Here is a 23,441-nt window from a genome sequence, read left to right on the forward strand (position 1 = left end):
TATGAGTCTATGTTTCAAATCCTTTCTTTTACACTTAATATAGATTTAAAAACTCGGTAAAAATGAACCAAGAAAAATACCTCATCTTCAATAATATAATGATTACATTCTGATTATCCATACATGGGATACTACCTGGTCATTAAAAATGAGGAAGATCCATATGAACTGATTTAGAAGCTAATTTTATTTATCTATATACATATATATATATATATGTATATACATATACTCATTCTTTTTATATATTCATTCTTATTTGAAGAATATATTGTGTAGAAATATAAAAATTAGCCTTCTGGGAAATGAGAAAGAGCATAGGTGGCAAAGAAGAAAATTTTTTATTTATATATTTTTGTTCAGTTTGTTTTTTAACATCAGCATATATTATAAAAATGACTAATAAAGAAATGGCAAATACCAAAAAAATTTTTTCCACTGAATTAGCCCATAGACCACCTGCAAGGCACGTGAGCCATTTGTTTCTGCTCCCTTTTATCCTATATCCGCCATCTTTTGCTTTCTTACCTGTAAAATGGGACAACCTCACAAGCCTGCTAGGAGACTCAAAGCAGAGAAAGCAAGGAAGGCAGGATACAACTGGCACTGAAGTGAAAAAGTGACAGATCAGAAATGAGATCTCATTAGCAGACAGAGGCATAATATAACAAATTTTATATTTATGAGCACATAAATGTGCCAAACATTTAATCCTAATAACTCTATGAGGAAGATATTTATCATCATCATCATTTTACCGATGAGGAAACTGAGACACAGAAGTAGCTTCCCTAAGTTAACAAAACAAAAAAATGAAGGAGTCAGAATTCACCCCTGCCTGGCAGCTCAGGACCTGCACTCTTAGCCACTAGGCTATGCTGCTTCAATACAAATTAAGAGTTGAGGTTTTTTTCCCCCAATCAGATTGGTAAAATTTCAGAAGACTGGTGGTGGATCAAGTGTGGATGAGCATTTCAGAAAATTGGTACAAATGTATTTTTTGGTAGAAGTATAAATTACTGAAGGCCATCTGGCAAGGGTTACCAAAATTTAAAACAGGCATCTAACTTTGCAGCTGGCCATTCTACTTCAAGGAACTCATCCTACAGAAATATTCACAAAGATGTCTTCGCAAAGATGTTCAACGCAGCACTGTTTTAATAGGGGAGGAGGGACAACTTCAGGAACCACAGGTAGGGAAATGACTAAATACATCACAATATATGCAAAATATTAAATAGTCTATATCCTTTAAAACTGCAACCTATAGATGCAGACATAGAAAGAATTCTAAAATAGGGTTAAATGAAAAACAATTATCACAGAGCAATATGTACAGTACGATCCTATTTATGTAAAAATGTGTATCACATCATTTCTTCTTAGAAGAGTGATGCTGTTGCTTCCCTTATTACTTTCCTTCCCTCAAACACCCCCACACACACACCACACACACGCACGCGCGCAGTTCAGAAATAAGTTGTGAAAAAAATTCAGGTGTTATTTATAAATCATACAATAAGATAAACATTTCAAAAAGTCACAAATACAACAGTTATATAAAGTCAGTTGGGAGTCAAGTACCTCTTAAATATATTGCAAATCACATCTATCTTACTGTTCTTTTCCAAACAGATGTGGTTCAAAACCAATGAAGACGTTATAACTTCATATTTGATAACAAGAGAACAAAACTGACAATAAATAGTCTGACAATAATTCCTTACAATACTAAATGGTCACTTCTATTCTCAGTTGTAAAACTCAGACTACCTGAAGAGTTCGCTGAAGTCAATAAAAAGTTACACAAAAATCTGTATTTCCGTGTTTTAAATCCTTATTGCATTTTCCTTGAATTGACAATGATACATACAAAGGCTCAAAGGATTAATAAAGAAATTGAAAGACCCAATAAGTCAACAGATTTCATTACAAGCTGAACAAAAAAAGAGACACAAAGCATTCTGTTTTCTTTTCATTTCAAAAACCACCATGGCACCTTGTCAAGTGGACGCAGCACCCAGACCAGTGGTTCACAAACCTTGTTGTGTGTGAGCATCAGGCAGAGGCTTGTTAAAATGCAGGTTCCTGGACCCCGTTCCCAGGCTCTGAGCTCTCCTTCCTAAGTCTGATGAACATTCGTTTTTAAACAAGATCCTCACGGATTTCGATGAGTGGTAAAAGAACGCCCATGACCAATTCTGCTGTCCAATCCTAATTTGCTGCCATTGGTTGGAAACCCGACTCTGGACAGCCCCTTCACCTTTTCTTTTCCTCATCTGTCAAGTCAGTCAAGTGGACTGATCACCTCTGAGGGCCCTTAAGCCCCAACAAGACTGTGACTGATGTACAAGAAATGGATTTCAGCTAAGAACTTAGTCTTCACATCAAAACTAGTTTGTTTGTTTTTTGCAAGTCACTTGGTTTCTGTGTGTTCGCCGCCTTCTAAAAAGTCTGTTTCTGTAAGTTCCATTTCCGGGAGCATCTGAGTAGATGAATTCTGAAACTGACATCCATGTAATTTGGGGGTTTTCCTCATGCAAACAGGGAAGCTTCCAGCAATCCTGAGAGTGGCTGCATATACATGGTATGTGGTGAGACCTGCTTGGCTTAGGAAACAACAGAAACATCCCCATCACATTAAGCAGGCTCCAAACTCTCCTGTAAAACTTCCACCAGAGGAGCTGGAAAACTCAGTAGGAGGTTTTAACTGTGGTTGAACTTGAAGAGTAAGAGCTGGATTTCCTGGAGGATTTCTTAGATGAGAGGGATATTTGCATCCGCTTTACCGTGCGGACGCTTCGGCAAAGGACAGCATTCTTTGCATGATCCCTGAAGTCCTGTGACACAAAGTAATAGACAAAGGGGTCAATGCAGCTATTGAGGGTGGAGAGGCAGAGGGCTGCGATGTACAGGGCATACACATGGCTCTGGCCCTGATGTTTAATCAGGAAATAATGCACCACAAGCAGGAGGTTACTAGGAGTGAAGCAGATCAGGTACATGGCCAGGACGGTGACAATAAGTTTGATGGCTCTCCTCCTCTTCTTTCCCGAGTTTTCATCTATGGCAGAAGATTGAAGTGTTCTGATCATCAGCACATAGGCAGAAGCTGTGAGGAAGGCTGGGAACAGAAAGATTCCAATGGCCAGAGAGAGGAAATAATTGAACATGTCCGCCACCAACACCTCCTCAGGCAAAACATCATGACAGGTCGTGATATTAAGGGCTGGGATGTGACTGGTCTGCTTCACGAGATACAAGGGGATGGTAACCAGCAGAATCAGCAGCCATATTCCCAGGGAGACACCAATGGCAATGTTGGCCTTCTTCCTGGCATGCACTATGGGGTTCACGATAACCCAGTACCTCTGCACGCTGAGGCAGGTCATGAAGAGAATGGAACAATACATGTTGCCGTAGAAAAAGCCAATGAGTACCTTGCAAAGTGCTTCCCCGTAAATCCAGTTGTTGCCATGGATATGATAGGCAATCTTCAGAGGGAACCAGATGATAGAAAGTAGATCCGCCAAGGCCAGGTTGGCCATGTAAACCACAGCGGGGTGCTTCTTCTTTGTTCGGAAAAGAAACACCCACAGGGCCATGCCATTACTTGGCAAACCAACTATAAATACAATCGTGTAGACAATTGGAAGAAAGACAGTCGTCAGTTTTCCAGTGAGGATGGAGGCAGAAAACTCATCCACGGAAAAGCCTGGATCCACTTTCCCAGAGATCAGAGATGAGTCACCAGTCTTACCAATGAGACTTCTTCCTTTAGAGGATCTATTGAAGCCTGGACAAGAAAGGCAAGGCAGACAAGGGTCATTACTGAAATCAATGTTTCAGCAGTAATGCTGGTATGTTCAAGTAAAAACACTTTATATAAAGATAGAAGGAGTACACAAAATGCTTACAGAGGTTTTCTTTGGGTGATTGGATTACTGGGATTTGTATTACCTGGTTTTATTTGTTTCTTTGTTTTGTTTTATAATGAGGTTTTTTTTTTATCAGAAGGGTTGTGAAGTATGTGTGGAATATAACATTGACTTCTTTGAATCCCCCAAAAAAACTGACAGTATTTCAATTTATTTTTACAAACTGTCTACATTCATTAGTTCCTAACTGTCCTTATAATGGCCATTTCACTCTGGTCAAGACATGATCCAGCCTGGCCTATCAGTCATTCCGTGTCTCCTCCAGCTACTGGTGGCTGTTGGAGTTTCTTGGCATTCCTCAGCATTACAGAGGGAGATTCCCAGGAACACAAGAGACATTCCCTTTCCACCCACAAGGACAGCCTCGGCCATGGCGGGATTCCCCGCTTCTGTGTGGGCCTCCAGGGGAACTTCCCATGGAGGCCAGATGGCAAGCAAGCTTTCTAGCCTCAAGGTCACAGGACGGGTACATGTACCAAAGACAAATTTGTGTTCTTTCAAGCAAGGAACATGGCTAGCTTTAACAACTTACGCTCTCATCCCAATATTATGAAGCTTTAGACACCAGTAACGAATGACATATCTAGCCTACAACCTGCCCAACCAAGTGCTCATGGACCTGCAAGACACTGAAGAATCTTACTTTAATTCTGAGAAACAGTAGGCCTTCACCATCCAGAGAAAACAGAGCCAAGTGTATCACTTTGAGGTTGTCAAACTTACTCATGAGTTTATCTGACAATTTTTATGCTTCGTCATCACTTTTTCCTTTTCGAGCTATGCCATCGTGTCCAGCAGGATGATTCATTTCACTTACGGCTTCTGTTAAGGACTAACAGTGGTTGGCCGGGGTGGACGATTACAGGGTATGGAGAGCAACACTTCACTTTTCAATTAGTGTAGCAGGTTGAGTGGTGCCCCCCATGAACCCCAAAAGATGCCCAGGCCCTAATCCCTAGCATCTGTGATTACTATCTTACTTAGAAAAAGGGTCTCTATAGATGTAATGAAGGATCTTGAGATGAGAAGACCATCCTGAATTATCCAAGTGGGCCCTAAGTCCATTGGCAAATGTCTTTATAAGAAGAAAGGCAGAGGGAGATTTGAGAGACAAAAGAGAAGAGAGGAGAAACTGATGTGAAGAGAAAAAGGAAGGCAGAGACTGGAGGAATGCTGAGGAATGCCAAGAAACTCCAACAGCCAAGAGAAGCTGGAGGAGACAAGGACTTGCTTCTCCCCTGGAACCTTCAGAGATGCCAACACCTTGATTTCAGATTTCTGGCCTCCACAACTTGGAGCAGATAAATAACTGTTTGTTAAGCCATCAGCTTGTGGCAATTTGTCATGGCACAGGAAACTAATATACTTAGGATAGACCTAGCTCTTGTTCCAATTTTTTAAATAATTTTTTAAAAGAACATGAATTATTTTTAAATAAAAATAATCCTGCATATTATAGTGTTCTTCATATACTTGCTTATAACCCATGGCAAGAATATAACCCATATTCTGTATGGTAACCTAGTTCCAAAACAAATATCCATAAATGAAAGAAAAGTTTCACAAAATAATAATTACCCTTACTATGCAGGGTACACTCTGATAATTTCTATAGTGCTCTATTTCATTCTTATAAAAAGCCAGTCACCACCCTCTACATTGATTTCATGAACCATTTCCGTATTTTTCAAAATCAGTTTGTAGAATGACCAATTTTGAAGCACCCCAGGGGAACAATGCCAATACAGTTACAGGCCCCAAAATACAAAATAATAAGGGCCGCTGTATAATTCCTTTATGGTCTCCACAGCCCCTGGCATAGCGCTGGATATAGAGCAGGTGCTCCATACACCTGTGATGGAGGGAAAAGCACAGCAAGCCACACCATTTTATAGATACAGAAACTGAAGCACAAAAAAATTGAGTAACTTTCCCAAGATTAAACAGGTGTTAGGTAGGAGAGTCAGGATTCAACCCGAGGTAGTCCATTTCTAGAACCCATGACTTTAACCACTATACCACACTGCACCTGAGGTTACATGTTGGAATCCATGGAGACCAACATAACCTGTGCTGACTCCACACAACATATTTTCTCAAACAAAAGAATTTTAAACATAAAAGTTTACCATTTAAAAAAATCATCTTCTTTAAGTTAGCCCCTCCTCCAACAATTTATATACTTATTTGTATTAATATCAACATGTTCTAGATGGCTTTCAGAGGTATAAGAGAATCCTGTGGCAAAGCTAGTAACTGTAAATAGTGTACTAGTGTCCCGAGAAACTCTTCCATTCAAAGAGCTAGGACATCTATCCCAGAAATAACCCACCAGAAACAATTCAATGAGTTATCCTGCATTTCCGTAGGACACAGAGCCACCAAGATTATAGAATTAATTACCACAAAGGAAACCCATTTCTTTCCCTTTACTATAAAAAATAAAGTCATACAACTTGCGTTATAAAAGGAAGGAAAATCTAGGCATTGATTGTTCACAGCTATTAGCATCACAAAAAATGATAACCAGATATTAATGTGTCTCCTAAGGGAAGAAGCACTTGTGAAGTAACCTTGCAAAAAAACAAAAAGAACAAAACCTAAATCTGATCAAGCACCTGGATCCAATCACCATTTTAATGGAAATAAAGGGGACAATGGGACATGTCAAATAACACCACAAGCATGTAGTCAACAAAATCTGGACTGTGGAAACTGCTACAGGATAAAAGACCTAGTTTCTTCAAAGGCAAAATAAATTACAAGGCAAAAATAAAAAGAGAAAGAGGTGTGGAGCTAATCCTTGTAGATTAAAATATTTAAAAGACATACGAACCTTACATAATACATGGACCTTATTGGGACGCTGATTCAAACAAACTATTAAAATAATGTTTATGAAATTTAGAGATAACTAGAAATTTGAACACTGACTGAATATTTGATTCTGTTAAGAAATTATTGTTAGTGGTTATGTTTGAAAAAGAAATCTTCATCTTGTATTAATACATACTGAAGTATTTTAAGATGAAATTATATCTGGATTTATTTCAAAATAACACAAGGATTGGAACTCCGAGACACAACTGGTGGGAATGTAAAATGGTACAGCTGCTGTGGAAAACAATCTGGCAGTTCCTCAAACAGTTAAATAGAGTTGCCAAGTAACCCAGCAATTCCTAGGTATATATCCAAGACAAATAAAAACACATGTCCACACAAAAACTTATACAGTAGCACTATTCATAAGCGCCAAAAAGTAGAAATAACCCAAAAGTCTATCAACAAAGGAATGGATAAACAATATGTAGTATATACATACAATGGAATATTATTTGGCAATAAAAGGAAATGAAGTACTGATATATGCTGCCATGTAGAGGAACCTAGAAAAGATTATGCGAAGTGAAAAAAGCCAGTTACAAAGGAACATGTATTGTATGATTTCATTTATGTCATAAGTCCTGAATAGGTCAATCCACAGACAAAAAGTAAATTAATGGTTGCCAGGGGCTGGGGAATGAGGAGATTGGGGGTAAGATCCAAAGAGTGGGATGGGGTGTTCTTTTGGGGTAACAAAAATGTCTTAAAGTTAATTGTAGTAATGGATATACAAAATGTGATTAAAAGATACGGTGAATGTTTGAATTAAAAAATTTATTACAGTAAAGAACACATTGCCATTAATCCCTCTCAAAATACAACCCCTCACTTTGAACACACTTATCCCATCATTCTTGCCACTTTCTGAAGCAGTTCTGGAAGTCCTCTTTCGTGAGTGTCATTACTTCATCCTCTATCATGACATCGCTTCCAGTACTGCAATTTCTGTCAAATAAAAACATTTGGTGTGTCTTCATCCACCTTATTCACCGGATCTGGCACCATGCAACTTCTGGCTCTTCCCCAAAGTCAAAATGACCATGAAAGGAAAATGTTTTGAATCAATTCAGGGCATCGAGACAGCCACGACAGCACAACTAAAGACACTCATGAAAGAGGACTTCCAGAACTGCTTCAGGAAGTGGCAAGAATGATGGGATAAGTGTGTTTGAAGCAAGGGGGCATATTTTGAGGGCAATGTGTCTTTTACTGTAATAAATTTTTAACATTTAAATATTCACCGTATTTTTTTTATCACACCTCGTACGACACTGAAAATTCTAAAAGTTATTGAATTATAGAGTTTAAATGGGTGAATTGTATGGTATGCAAATTATCTTAATAAAACTGTTAAATAATAACATGGGAGGAGGGCAGGAAGTAGACTGAGGTACAGTCATCAAAGCTGAGTGAAGGGACATGGCATTCACTGTAATATTCTACTTTCATATTTTAAATTTTCCATAAAAAGCAATACATACCAGGTCAGGAAAGTTCATGGAAAGAGAGATCAAAATTTTAAAAAATGAAAATAGTAAAATAAAGATGGGAAAAAGAGCAAGAAATGCTAAAATAAGAAAGGGAGGGAGGCATAGAGACAGAGGTGGGAAGGGAGGGAGGGAGGGAGCGAGGGAGAGAGGGAGGAAGCAAAGAAGGAAGGAAGGAAGGAAGTTAGGAAGGAAATTCTGAGAACATTCCAACATAAACCATGAATGGTCTCAACCAAAAATATTGTTGATGGGGTGGCCAGTTAGCTCAGTTTGTTAGAGCATGGTGCTAATAACACCAAGGTTGCAGTTTCGATCCCCGCAAGGGCCACTGTGAGCTGTGCCCTCCTTAAAAAAAAAAAATCGTTCATGTTAACTGTGGTCATTGTGCCTGTCGGCCAGTTGCAGAGCACAGAAGCAGCATGCTACCTAAGTGATAAAACACTGGTAAATGTCAAGATGCTGCTCAAAGGGCCCTGAAGCCCTTTTAGCATAGTGCATAGACTTTTTTACCCTGTACAGTGTCCTATACCATTCACCAAACTCTTATCTAGAACTGATGCTATCCAGCTCCCAACTGTATAACCCATCTGTAAACTCACTTCAATTCAGAGAGGGGAGAAGAAATTAAATGCACATATGAAGTTGAAACACATAAAGAAACTGGCTACAAAAGCATCCTCATTTGGGGGTTGTAATCAACAATCCTGCGGAAGTATGCAAGAAGACAAACCCAAAGATGCTCAAGGCAGCATGCCCACCTCAACTACAAACAAGCAGGAAAAACAAGCAATGCTCACCAGGCCCCCATTCTTAGCTTACCATAACCGCAGCAGAGTCCCTTGACTCAATAGTAGACACTATACTATTCAATAAATATTGAAATGGAAAGAGAGACAGGATATACTGTCAATTGAAAAAAAGCAGTGGCAGAATATGCTTCCATCTGCATAACATTATCATTTATTTGCAAAATCTGAAGTCTAGAAGGATACCCAAACTATAAATAATGGCTATCTCTCTGGAGTAAAATGGCTGGGGAAGAGAGAATTTTCTTTTTTTACTTCATATCTCTATATATTGCTGGGTTTCTTTTTCAAAGGAGTTTAAACTGGTATAATCTTTTTGGAAGGCAATTGGGCAAAATATGTAAAATTTAAAGTGTGCTTTCCCTATGACCTATCAACTTATTTCTAAGAATTTGTCCTGTATAAATTCTAGCTAAAGGGCAAAAAAATATTGCATGAATATTTAAGAATATTGCAAGAATAATAAGAAATTGCAAGAATATTTACTAGAATACTGTTTATCACGGTAAAACAAAAACGTTAGTCTCAACACACATCAAAAAAGTGACAACAGGACCGGCCCGGTGGCTCAGGCAGTTAGAGCTCCATGTTCCTAACTCCGAAAGTAGCCGGTTTGATTCCCACATGGGCCAGTGGGCTCTCAAGCACAAAGTTGCCAGTTCAATTCCTCGAGTCCCGCAAGGGATGGTGGGCTCTGCCCCCTGCAACTAAGATTGAACAGCACCTTGAGCTGAGCTGCCACTGAGCTCCCAGATGGCTCAGTTGGTTGGAGCGCATCCTCTCAACCACAAGGTTGCCGGTTCGACTTCTGCAAGGGATGGTGGGCTGCGCCCCCTGCAACTAGCAACAGCAACTGGACCTGGAGCTGAGCTGCGCCCTCCACAACTAAGACTGAAAGGACAACAACTTGAAGCTGAACAGCACCCTCCACAACTAAGATTGAAAGGACAACTTGACTTGGAAGAAAGTTCTGGAAGTACACACTGTTCCTCACTATAGTCCTGTCCCCTTTCCCCAATTAAAAAAAAATGTACAAAAAAATAAAAGAATCAGAGGAACTGCATGTTTAAAAAAAAAGTGACAATAGTCATGTACCATACGACAGTTGAAAGACAGACCGCATAAAAGATGGTGGTCCCGTAAGATGATAATAGAGCAGAACAATCCCTATCACCTAATGACATCATAGTGCAATGCATTACATGTTTGTGGTGATGCTGGTGTAAACAAAACTACTGGGCTGCCAGTTGTATAAAAGTATAGCACGTACAATTATGTACAGCGCATACTACTTGATAATGCTAATAAAGGTTGATAACGATAATAAAGGACTGTTATTAGTTTACGTATTTACTATACTATACTTTTTATCATTATTTTAGAGTGTACGCTACTTCTAAAAAAACTTTGCTGTAAAACAGTATGCTGTGTTACACCAGCCGCAGCCTCATACATTCTGTGTTTACTGTGTCTCTTGATTGCACCCTTTTCCCTTGTGCTTGATTTAATTTTGTTTATTTGTATAGTAACTCGCTGTACAGCCTTGTAGCCTAGGAGCAATAGGCTATACCATCCAGCATTGGGGTGTCGTAGGCTCTACCATCTGGGTTTGTGCACGTGCCTCTATGATGTTCGAACAATGATATAATTGCCTGATGACACATTTCTCAGAGAGTATCCCCATCATTGAGTGGTGCCTGACTAGTTCAATAATTTATGATATTTATACAATGAATAATATTCCCCCTATGAAAGTATGGACAGATTTCTACACACTGACCATGAATAGATTAACCAGGTTAAATAAATAAATTATAGGATGGCATGTGTAGTACAATCTTTCTATTGTTACGAAATATATATCTGTGCATAGAGAAGTCTGTTGAGAGTGGAGAGGGGAGAGAATGGAGAGTTTTCACTTTTTTTTAACCCTTCTGAATTGTACAATTTTGAAAAAAATGCATATAAAACTTTCAACTTTCATGGCCCTTGTTCTTTGTTATTTTAAGCATCTTCCTGCAGCCTACACGCCCCATCAAACCAAGTGCAGGGCAAGTACTTATTTGTGTTAACTCTCCTCTTGTGTCCTTTTCCCTACTATCTTTCCTCACTCCAAATCTCCTGTAGGAGCAGAGACTGAAAAATAAAAAGTTCAGTTGCCAAATACCCCTCCCTGGGTACATTTTAATACATTCTCATGTGTTTTTTCAGGATGAACTGTTTCCCTCAACACTTGCCTTGCTAATAAAACCATAAGAAAGTCAAACACAGACTTCACTAAAACATCGCCTATCAAGGTTAATTAGTAACTAGAAGGCAAGCAAAGGAACCAAAACCACAAATTTAAAATCCCATCTTCATGCTCATTATAGTATTCTCTCTTATTGTGAAACATTGGAAATACCCCATGTTGTCTATCAACAGGACCAATTTAAAAATTATGACACATTCTCCAACATAGAGTCATTAAAAATGTTTTATAGTTACTGACATGCTACTGGTTTATTTAATCCCATACTCACATACAAAGATTTTCTATATTTGTGAATACATATTTTATGCATGGATGCATGAAAGCATGGAAAAGGATATAAACCCTTGGGTACTGAGGGTGACTTAATTAAACTTTTCCTTTTTTTCTCATTTTTCCTCTATAGCAATCACATATTACTTGTTATCACTAAAAACCAATTACAAAGAGAACAGAAGTTTCAGTCTCCAAAAGAAAAAACAGAATGACTGCATCACAGAGGCCTTCCCAAGCTTACAATGTGGTAGAAAGAAATCAGTGCCTGAAAAAAGCTGATTTAAATGCCTGACTGCCATCAACCCGCCAGGTCACTCTGGGCAAGTCCCCTCATTTCACTCTTCATTTGCTGTTTACTGAGGTCCTTTAAATAATGAGCGTGCTGGACCATGGCAATGTTGATGACTCAAGGGTCCCTGGCCTCCACGAGTTTAGGATCCAATGGGGAGACAGATTAAACATATTTACACAAGTCGTTATCAATTACTGTTGTGATAAATAGGAAAGAAAGCAGAGTCTGATGGAATGTTTTTCCTTGCCCCCCACAAATTCCGTGGGCCGCATATGTAAAATGTGAAGGCTGTTCTCTAGGTTGAGTTCCCTTTCATGAGGCAGTCTTTTGGGGTAAAGCCTTTGGGAAGAAAATCAAAGTTGTTATCTGTCCTGTAGCAAATTGCGAAGTGTGGGTAAAGGTCAAGCTAAAAGGGGATGAGCAAAGACGTGGGCTGAGGAGCAGAAAAACTCTGGCGATGCTCTATTTCTTTACCAAAATCAATTTAGTTTCAAGTTGGGAGGAAAGCTCCATCTACCTAAAGTCTGTTACTTAACTAACCCTTCAAGAACGTTACCCTACAAGGGAATCAAAGTATGAGGATGGAAAAAAAAGAACTCCCCAAATGCAATATTTAATAGTTCTGGTTAACAAGTAACTTGATTTTGCTGTTGTTAAATTAAGTTCACCTTATACTCGAGGAATCCTCCAGCCCCAGCCCAGTCACTTTGTAAACAAGAACAAACCCATATACTCAGGACAACCTTCCTATAGGAGGAACTGTCTGAATCATAAAAGCACTGACTCACCTACACCCACATATTTTTCAAACATATTTGCACATTCTAAGTTTTGCTCCTCAATTTTAACTTTCTAACTTTAAAAGACAAAGGTAGGGGCGACCTATTAGCTCAGTTGGTTAGAGCACGATGCTCCTAATGCCACGGTTGCCAGTTCGATCCCCACATGGGCCACCGTGAGCTGCGCCCTCCACAACTAGAATGAAACAACTACCGCACTTCACTTGGAGCTGAAAGGTAAATGGAGAAGTACTAATCATTTTCAATACCTCCCGGAAATAAATAAATGCTGACCATAAAATGTAGTCAGTGGTGCAGTTCTCAAGTATACACCATAATCCCCTTTTCTGTGACTCCAGAGGGAAAACAATTACATTCTTCAATCTAATTCAAATTCACAGTGATTTGCTCTTTTACAATATCTTCACGAAAAGAATAAAAATGAGAAACTGCCCTTTTACAGCAGGTCTGCAAATTTCGCAGGGAAAGAAAATCTTCCCTTTGAAGACGACCCTGCCTGCCCCAAACTGTAGGGCGTCTGTTAGCATCACAGTAGCGCGATCTCAGGCCAAGGATTCCCCGCGCCCTCAGACGCCTGCTCCGCCAGGGAGATTCCACCCCCAGCAGAACAACTTGGAGCACTCGCAGGGCAGTCACCCGCAGCCGCGAACAATTCGGCCCCTGATCACCACCCAGTTGGCTCTCGTGCTATTCAGTGCCCAGGACTGACAGCCTTCGATCTCAGTGGCAGCCAGAGTACGCTCCATGCGACAGGGAAGGGTGCGGGAACTCAGGGCCCTAAGGTCACCTGGTCGAATATAAGGCCGAGTTCAAGAACTTCCATAAATCTGCGTGACGCCCAACTGGCCTAAAACTTGAAGCTAAGCGCGGGTTACCGCGATAACCCGGCGGGGGCCGGCCCTGACTTCCATACCCGAGCGGTCCACCGTGCCAGGGGAGCTGCGGGCCGGTGGGTCTTTAAGCCCGTGGGCCGTTCCTAAAGAGGGAGCTCCGAAGGCTAAAGGGGTTGCAAGAAGCGAGGTAGAAGGTTCTTGGCTGCGGGCTCCCACCTACTCCACCCCGCTCCGAACCACAACTCCAGGGGTCCCCTGGGACCAGCCCGGGGGAAGTCGCCAGGGTGTACGAAAAGCTCTTTAATGACTTAGTGTTTGCAAAGAAGCCAACCCGTGGGAGTCCTCTGGGTAGCCTTTAGACTAGAACACTCCGTTCCCTTCTCTCCGTGAACGTCAGCCTCTTGGGATTGTCTCATTCGGTTGCTCTCTGAACGCGGGGATCCCCCGTGAAAGCGGCGGAGAGCAGGCTGTGGGGTGTACGGGAGATGCTCGGAGGCAGCAGACCACCCAGCGCACCTGCCCCACTTCCACACCTGCCGACAGTGCCCAGAATCCCCGCTCGTTAGCGACACGAGCCCTCCCCGGCCGTTTCTCACCTTGGATCGTGCGATCACCCGAGGCAGAGGCCGCCAGCAGGATGGCGCTCCCCAGCAGCCACGCCGCGCTCGGGCTTCGCATTCTTCCAACAACCCGGACGCCGGGCGAGCGAGGAATTCGCCGCCACTGATTCAAAACTCCGAGCTCCACTCGCGGGTGGAAGAGAAAGCCACTCTCTCACCTGCCCCTAATTGGAGACTCTGCGCGCGCCCTCCCAGAGCCGGATAAGTTTCAGTGAAACCTCAGCGGCAACAGGCACCTGCGCGAGGCCACGCCCAGGGGCCAGAACCTGCGGCTCTGTCCCGCCCCTCCAGCTGTCAGGCGCTCTGGCTCCGCCCGCGGCCTGCAGGCTCCGAGCTACCCCACCACTCGCCGCCCTCCCGGCTCGGGATGGACGAGCTGCAGTTTCCCAGCCAGCCCGAGCCGCCCGCGGGCAGGGTTGGCCGGGTGAAGTAGCCTTATTGGAATGCAAATAGTAGGAACGCTGGGACGGAGGGTTCCTCCAGGCCTGCGCGACGCCTCCAACTACCTTTCACCTTTAATTCCTACTGAGGAGCCAGTGTCGTCCATCGCCCCTCCCCTTACCTAAATGGCAAAAAACCAAGACTGGAGCTCACTGCACTTACCCTCGGTAATTGATAGAGGTTTCCCAGTGGAGGGGGCACGTTTTTAATCTGCAGAGGCAAGATGGATGGCTGCGGACCCCAAGGAAAGCGGTGGGGAGCAGAAAGGAGTACAGGCAGGAGGGGTTAGGGATGTAGGATAGGTTTCTGCTCTCCTGTTAACTAGCTGCGACCTCCAACAAACCTCTTTACCCCCCTCTAGGTCCATTTCCTCGTCTGAGCGGTGGAGGGGGAGAAAACAGTTGGAACAGTTACTTTAAGTGAGGAGTGCTAATAATTTAGGAGCCCGGTGCAGTTTAACCCTGAAAACAACCTGCGCACTAAGAATGATTATTATTCCCGTTTTACAGACGAGGAGATGGAGCTTAGAAAGGTTGGATAAATTGCGCACAGTTTGCAGTGTATAGATACAGGTTATGAATGTCAACCACATTCAAACATGTCGAAGAGAATTAGATGTATTTTCAGTAGGTCCAAGGATGCAGAAAGAGGTGGAAGCTACAGTGGGAGGCTGATTTTCGCTCAGTGGAGAAACATTTCTAACAAGTCCCACCGGTCCCAGTCCTGAGGGCTGCCTGGTGAGGTGCAGTGCCACATCACTGCACAGCTTGCAGCAAAGGGCCAGGTCATTAGTCCAGTGTGTGGGAGAGGGCGTTTCCTCCCCGGCTCCAGCCAGTTTGGGTGAGTCTGGATAGTCTGTGAGGAGCTTGAGCCCTCAGAGTCTGATTCTCCCTAGAAGACCAAAGTCTGTGAGTCAGTGCCTGTGACCATTACTAAGTTTTGAACCATTAACTGAATGGCCACAATCTTAGGCCTGTGAGTTTCTAGGATGGAGCTTACATCTAATAAAGGCCCTGTGTCCTCTTACTGAACCCACGGTGGGGCCAATTAATAGAATGAATGTGGGTTCGAGATAATTCAGGCAGACAAAAGTATATACAATGTCATGCTAGCCAGTTGTTTAACCATATCCCCAATAAAACATTTCCCCAAAGTTACCTACTTGTAAGTGGATGGTTGGCATTCTACCTTTTCTCTCTACCTGGACAGAGGAGCTCACAAGAGGAGGGAAATAAAAACTGAAGAGGAAGAGAAGCAAATGACCTTGAACATGCCATGGGAGTGGAATACTCGTTCCCTGAATAACAGGAATGTACTGCCTCCTAACACACACACACACACACACACACACACACACACACACACCACAAGAATGGCTAGGGAAAGCTGTTCTGTGAAAGACAATTCTTTTTAGTGGCTGCTTTTCAGTAGCCCATCTCTTAGGAATCCCTCATTGCTATATCTCAAATGAATTGTTTTTGGAATGTGGAAAGAGGTTAGCCTTTGAAAACATGTATTCCTGTGGGCAAATTCTGGCTTCTCGCCTTACCAACATCTGTGTGGCCTTGGAGAAAGACTTACCCTCTCGAAGCTTCAGGTTCCTTAACATAACAAAAGGGAGTTAATATTATTTTTAGTTCAAAGGTGTCTGAAGATAAAATAAATTGTGACTGTGTTTGACGCATGATAGAAGCCCAACACATCCTTTTTGATTCCTTCCTTTCTCTCAGGAATCTCCTTCACACACCCCACTTGCACCCCAGCTCTCAGGATGCTACCTCCCAGGGCCACATGCATCAGCCTGTGCCCTCTTTTCCTCCAGGAAAAGTTAACTTCTAGAAGTAGCACCAGGGACTTCTTGTCCAGGGGACAGTTCTGATGGGGATCAGTTTACACCTGAGGGTCCCTCATTAGGGGAGGTAAGCCCTATGATGTCCCCTCAGTCTTTCCAAGCCTCCATTTCCTCATTATAATCTATTACTATTACATCTAAAATCTGGGGGTGATCACAGTACCTTTCCCATGGGGTGGTTGAGAGGACTCCGTTTTCTAAATGCCCATAAAGTGCTTCTTTAGCAGTTCCTGGTATATGGAAATGGTAGCTACTATAGAATGACTTCCTCCTGGGGGAATCTTCCTCTTTTCAGAGAACAATGCATCAAGACCTGGCTGGTTTTGACTGCAATTTTCACTGGTGTTTTATGATTTTGTGCCCTGAATCATCAAAATTCCCAAGAAAATACGTTTTTGAACAATGTTATGAGATATGAGTAATTATCTCAAGAATGACTATAAACCAGCAGCCTGACTATCTAAACTACATTCATTTGAGTTAGTTTGCAGATATTTTCCTGTGACTTTGAAACTACAAGATTTGTTCTTTAGATATTGATGACTCCTTTGCCCTGAAGGGCTTGGGATTTTGTATGGCTCTGTGCAGCAGTACAGGAAAATAACCACCGGCAATTCCAGATAGCCTGGCATCTGGGAATTGGGAACTTTGTGCAGTTTCCCACCCTCCTTCGATGCTTTATTTTATTTTACATTCTAAGGAAAATAAAGTAGGAACTGGGGTAGGCCAGGCAGTGAGGGAAAAGCCATTTCATTCAATCAATTCTACAATCATTTATCAAACTCATCCAACTCTTCCTGGAGAAACAAAGATATAATCCTTGCACTCTTGGGTCCTGGTCAAAGATAGATGGAGAAAACATTACATTCGTTCACTCATCAATTCACTGAACAAACACTTTGAACAAGATTAGCAGTGACCTTCACATGGTAAGTCCTTTGGTCAATTCTCAGTTTTCATGTTACTCAAGCTGACTTTGGAATTGGACACAATTGATCTCTCCTTCTTGAACACGACATTCACTTGGCTTTCTGGACTAACCCCACCTGTCTTGATCTCGCCTCCTACCTCACTGACAGTTCAGAAAAGTTGGTTGTTTTCTGGTTCTCACTCACCTTCTTGAATTCTGTACTCTGGAGTGTCCCTGGGTTTGTCCTTGAACTTCTTTTCAATGTACACTCATCTCCTGTGGTTTTTAAATAAATGTATGAGCAGACAACTCCCAAATTTGTATTTAGAGCCCAGATTTCTCCTTTCCCGAAAAATAACATATCCATCCAGTTACTCAACATCTCCACTGGGACCTGACGATAAGCATATCAAGCATAAATCCAAAACTAAATTTCTGATCCACTACACCCCTCTCATAGTCTTCTCTTCATCTCCTTAAACGACAACTCCATGCTTCCAGTTGCCCAAATCAAAAATCTTGGAGTCATCCTTGACTTCTCTTATATTCCACATCTGATTCATCAGCAAATCCCACCTTGAAAATATATCCCTAATACCACCCTAGTCCAAGTTACTATTATCTTTTGCCTAGATTATTACAATAGCCTTATAACTTGTCTCCCTCATTTTGCCCATAAGCCTTACACAGTCTTCTCTCAACACAGTGGTCAGAGTGAACCTGTGAAAATGTGCATCAGATTGAGACAGCACAGGGACTAGGCCCAAGGCCAAAGGAATGCTGGATAAACTCACCACAAGAATACCCATCAACCTCTACACAAAAACGCAGAAGTAGCTGTTTATTATCCCCCTTCTGTTTACTTCCATATAGATGTTGAAACTACTATTTCGCATGTGCAGTTGATCACTATCGGACCTTCCTGGGGTGGCAATAATGAGCAGTCTGCCATCTTGCCCCACAGTGCAGGCCTGAACATGGTTACCAGGCAATGTAGTTGGTAAAGGAAGCCTGCCTTTTTCCGAAAGCCTGTCTTTTCACACAAGGCCCCTTTTTTGTTTGTTTTGTTTTTTTGTCTCCAGCTTATAAAAGCAGCCAGGCACAGCCCAACCCCGAGCCAGTTTGGAGGACCTTCCTTTCCTCTGTGCTGCCTCCCTTGTGCTCGAGCATAAGCTTAATAAAACCTGTCTGGAAATTTTTCTGAGGTTTCCTCTCAAATTCTATCTTGGGGAACCCAAGACCCGCAAAGCTGGTAACATGATGACTTCCTTACTTAAAGTACTGAAGTAGCTTCCCACTTCTGAGTTCAAACCAAACTCTGTCAAAGGTTTACACATCCTGTACCCCTCCCCCCCACACACACACACACCCTCCTTGACTTATCTCCTCTATTCCCCTCTCATTCTGCTCCAGCCAAGCATACTCCCCTGCCATTCCTTTGCCTGGAATGGTTTTCCCTTAAACACCTACATAGCTTCAGTCTTCACTTCCTTCATGTATTTACTGAAACGTATCTTCTCCGTGGGGCCTTCTAAGAACACTTTATTTAAAATTATACTCCTACCCTATACTCCCCATCTTCCTTCGATGCTTTATTTTCCTCTATGGCATGTATCACCAGTATTGATATTCTACATGTATTTATTTATTATCTAGTTCCCCCTTTGCAATATAAGTTCCTTGAGAACAGAGGTTTTTTGTTTGTTTCTTTTTGTTTTTGTTTTAGTTTGTGGCATTTTCAAAAGGATTTATGAAGTAAAACCACCTGAAGCTGGCAACTGCCTCTTACTGCACAGCCATCGCTATAATGTCAAGTTATTAAGTCCCAGTTTAAATCACTTGTATTAAAACCTAGGAAGGCAAATGTCTAAAACACTGCGAAAGTCAACCTTTAAAATGTAGAGAACAGGGATTTTGTTTTTTTATCTCTTTTATTTACTGCTGTATTCCCAATTCTAGAACAGTATCTAGCACATAGAATGAACTCAACAAATACTTGTGAATGAGTGAATTTTTATACATTGTACACCTACTATCTTTCACTCATTTTGCTAGAATCTAAAATTGCAAAGATCAGTATCTCTGCCTCCATTGAGTTGATGGTCAAATGTGAAGAGAGATGTGTAAATAAGTCAAGCATTGGGTGTTTGGGGGTATGTCAGTAAGTGATGCAACTTTGAAGGGCTATGGATACAGAGAGAAAGAATGACTCTTGCTTACGGGAGTCAGAAACGGCTTCTTAAAGGAGGGGTATCTGAACAGGGCGTTGAAAGATAAATAGTTCACCAGGTATATTGTTTAACGTAAGGCTAGCTGCCATAACAGATAACTCTCCAAATCTTAGTGGTCCATTGAAATAGATGTTTATTTCTTACTTACTTAAAGCCAAAAACCAAGGCTATTATTTTGTGGGAGGCTTTCTTTCAAGTGAGGGTAAATTAGCTGGGCTTTTCCCATCTTGGGACTCTGCCATCTTCACTCATGGATTCCAAGGTAACTACAGTAGTAAAAGGGCATGAAGGATTGTGCATATAGCATCTCCACAGCCATGGCCAGAAACTGGTGTACAATTATTTCTATATTCCATTCACCACAGTCAGTCGCATGGCCACAGCTCACTGCCCAGAGGGAAGAGGAGAGGAGGTCAGTGGAAAGCTAACTAGTCTATTATTCTAGGAATAAAGGGGTAGGGACAGACCCCCAACAGTAAGAACAGTATGAAAGTGTGGTATGTTTGGGGAGCACTGTGGTGGGAACCCAGAGTATGTGAAGGAGAGTGACTGGGGCTAAAACGAGAAAGGTAGGCAGGGCTTATCTATGAAGGGTTTGTGTCTACCATGAAAGAGACTTTAAACTTTCTTCCTGAGGGCATTGAACCAACAATTGAAGTTTGAACCAACAATTCTCTACCGTGTCTTCAGAGCACTAAGATTGTCAGGATGGCCTTTCTGGGACCAAAAATGAAAAAGAGTAAATCAGGGAGGAGTTGTAGATAGAAGAAATAGGGAGAGGAAAATGGGAAGAGAAGAGGGAGACACTCCTCCTCGTGCTGCCTAAGTGAGCATCTCAGCCCCACTGATTAACCGTTCCCATCTTTTTAATCACCACGTGGCATAATGACTATTTCCCACACCTTGCCCCCACCATGTACTTATTTCATTCAGTAATCACCGGGCTTTTCATGAGGTGTGCGGTATCAGTTATGCTCTCCTCAGCATTCTCTTTTCTCAGAAAGGTAGATTGTGGCTGCATTTCCCATGACATCATGGCTCTCTCCGTCTACACTCTTCTCAGTGATGCAATGCCCAACGACAGTTCCAGCCCAGTTTTAAAGTCTTCATAACTCTTTTTCTTAAAAACATTTCCCCCAATTGTTTGAATGGCAGAAACAAAAAAAATCTAAAAAGTAACCCCACACACACACACACACTCACACACTCACACAACAACCAACCAACCAAGGATCGCACTCCTAGATCACAAACCTAGTGATCTAGATGGTCACTAATTAGTTGATCACTAATGCCTGAAATTGTTATCATTTGAAATTATTTCTTTGGGTCCAGAAAGCCTTTGGGTAGCTGAGAGACCTCCATTCCAGTCCAATCTTTGGCTATCATCCAGATCCCTCTGCTCTCCTGCTGACAAGCTGAGAGACACCAGGGGAATAAGGCACCCCCTCAGGGCTTCCCTTTCTCACACCAGAGGGCCTCTAAGGACCCCTCCAACTGTAATTAATTTAAAAGTCAATGAAGAAAACTAACACCTCAGAACGTTGAGTTGAGAGCATGGAGGACAAGACCTTTTGGGAGTGAGTCCAGCGAGGTGGGCAGAGCTCCACTGTGGGAGAGGAGAGGGGGGTGCCAAAGACAGACTGCCACGTCAGCTCTTCTCCTGAGCTCTCTGAGTCAGAACTCACCTGGTCTAATCAGCAACCCATTTCAAAGAAGCCTAATTGCTAACTTTTCTTGTAAAATCAATCACAACATCCTCTTTAGATGAGTGGCCAATAAATAAATAAATAAATAAAAAGACATTTCAGTTGCAGAATACAGTTGCGTTCCAATTTGGGAGCCGACAGACTAGTTGTTCTGTCTCCTCTGCCTCCAGTCTTGACCACCAGCTCCACGCACCACTTGCAATCATTCCTGAGTGTCTAAGTCTTAGAGTCTCATCTAAAGAAGAAATGTTTCTCTTTTTTTTTTAATTATAAATGCAACACATGCTTATTAAGGTTATTGTAAAACAAAAAACAAAAAACAAAAAAACACTGGAAAATGCAAAAAAGAAAGAAGGAAGGGAGGGAAGGGTGGGGAAGAGGAAGAAAGTTATAGTCAGTTAGGGACAGGACCGCGGTGGAGAGCACCAAGGCCCAGACGAACAGTCTCAAAGTGAGATGGGAAAATCGTGGGCAGTCAGGGACCCGTGGCGGAGGGCCTCAAGGCCAAAGAGAACAGCAGCTCACAGAAAAAAAAAAATGTAGAAAAGGGAACTAGGCAGGAGGGGCTACCGCATCAGGCTGCAGAGTCAGCCAAGATACCAGCCCAGGTGCAGGAAGGGGAACAGGGGAACCCAACCGGCTCCTGTTAGACAACTTAAAGATTATGGATTCAAGGACATATATATAGTACATATAGTCTCTGGCTCAGCTTAGCCTGCGGAGCATTCCATTGGGATCCCCCCTCTCTTCGGAGAGTTGTACGCTTGCATTTTTCGCTTTTGCAATAAAACTGTAAACTGTTTCAATTTACCTCTCCGAGTCCACGTTCTCATTCTTCAAGTGTGTGAGGCCACGAACCCCGGGCACCAAACATCAGAAATCCTACATCAGAAAGATCCAGAGATAACTATTCTTAACAGTTTAATACGCATTTTTCTAGTTAAAGCTATCTTTTTAAAAATAAAATTGAGATTACATTGCATAACTGTTTTGTTACTTAGTTTTCCCCATTCAACAGCATAGTGAACATTTCTTCAAATTCTTAAATATCCTTCCATAGCTCTATTTTAAATTACTGCAGAATATTTCATCTTCTGGGTAGATCTCAATTTATTTAACCTGTTGTAGAATATCCTGATTATTTCAGGTTTTTTGTTGTGTTTTAGATAACATAGAGTTAAACATACCCTTGTACATACATTTCTTTCTGTAGTCTCAGACTATTTCTTTAGGAAAAAATACTTTTGGAGATGGCTGGATTTGCTATATCAAAATTTCCGTTTATTTTTAAAGTTTTTAATGATTATCAAATTGCCCTTCAGAAACAATGCACTAGTTTATAGTCCCATCAGCAGTTGTATGAGTGTATCTATCTCCTCACATCTTCATCAGCATTAGGTATTACTACTTTAGAAATATTTACTAATTTTATCATTCTGCCATAATCTTAATATTTACTTACTCAAGCATCAGAGTAGGGAAAAGGATTTTTCATGGAGGTGAGAAAAACCTAAGAGATGGGGACTGGTCATGCTAAAGCATAATCTAAGCATATAATCAGTTAACAACTGCATAAATACTATGTAGATCTCTTTTAGCAGTTACTTTAGTTTGGTGGATATATCACTAGAGTAGGAGACCTGCCTCAGAGTCCTTTGTACATACCGTGTTTCCCTGAAAATAAGACCAGGTCTTATATTAATTTTTGCTCCAAAACGCATTAGGGTGTATTTTCAGGGGATGTCTTATTTTTTCATGTACAACAATTTACATTTATTCAAATACAGTCACATCATCTTCTGGAACAACGACATAACGTACTAAATGCATCGGTCTGGCTGACGATCTTAACTGGGGTTTATTTTCGGGGTAGGTCTTATCTTCTGGGAAACGCAATATTAGCTACAAGGCAGATCACTCTGGTCTCTGTTTTCTCATCTATAAAATGAGGATAATACTACTTACAGTAATGTTATAAGTATTCAAAGGACTAAAGATTGTTGCCAATGGAATCCCTTCAAAGGTGCTCTGCACTTGGTTGGGGCTGATAGGAGGCTTTCCCTGGAATGCCTGGTGAAACTGCAGAGAATGACAAAGGCCTATGAGAAG

General features: G+C 41.7%; 1 protein-coding gene across 2 annotated transcripts; it reads right to left on the bottom strand.

Annotated features, from left to right (window-relative positions):
• Positions 1-299: 299 nt before the first annotated feature.
• F2RL1 (F2R like trypsin receptor 1) lies at positions 300-14,717 on the bottom strand. 2 transcript variants are annotated; one of them, XR_012495081.1, is made up of 3 exons: positions 14,166-14,717; positions 2,042-3,796; positions 300-606 (listed from the first exon to the last, which is right to left on the bottom strand). XR_012495081.1 is itself a non-coding variant. In XM_019728150.2 (2 exons), exons 1-2 carry the CDS (start codon positions 14,245-14,247, stop codon positions 2,694-2,696), a joined length of 1,185 nt encoding a protein of 394 aa, XP_019583709.1. In that variant the 5' UTR covers positions 14,248-14,717; the 3' UTR covers positions 1,141-2,693. The 2 variants fall into 2 exon arrangements, 1 of the variants encoding a protein (XP_019583709.1); XM_019728150.2 differs by lacking the exon at positions 300-606 and having other exon boundaries at positions 1,141-3,796.
• Between the last annotated feature and the right edge of the window lie 8,724 nt (positions 14,718-23,441).

This window comes from Rhinolophus sinicus, linkage group LG03, assembly GCF_036562045.2.
Source record: "Rhinolophus sinicus isolate RSC01 linkage group LG03, ASM3656204v1, whole genome shotgun sequence".
NCBI lineage: Eukaryota > Metazoa > Chordata > Mammalia > Chiroptera > Rhinolophidae > Rhinolophus > Rhinolophus sinicus.

Bases quoted from the DNA above. Each gene is read 5' to 3' on its own strand.
- F2RL1 (XM_019728150.2), bottom strand. From the start codon at position 14,247: ATGCGAAGCCCGAGCGCGGCGTGGCTGCTGGGGAGCGCCATCCTGCTG. The intron at 3,797-14,165 runs GTGAGAAACGGC...TTTCTTGTCCAG, and splicing joins GGGTGATCGCACGATCCAAG to GCTTCAATAGATCCTCTAAA.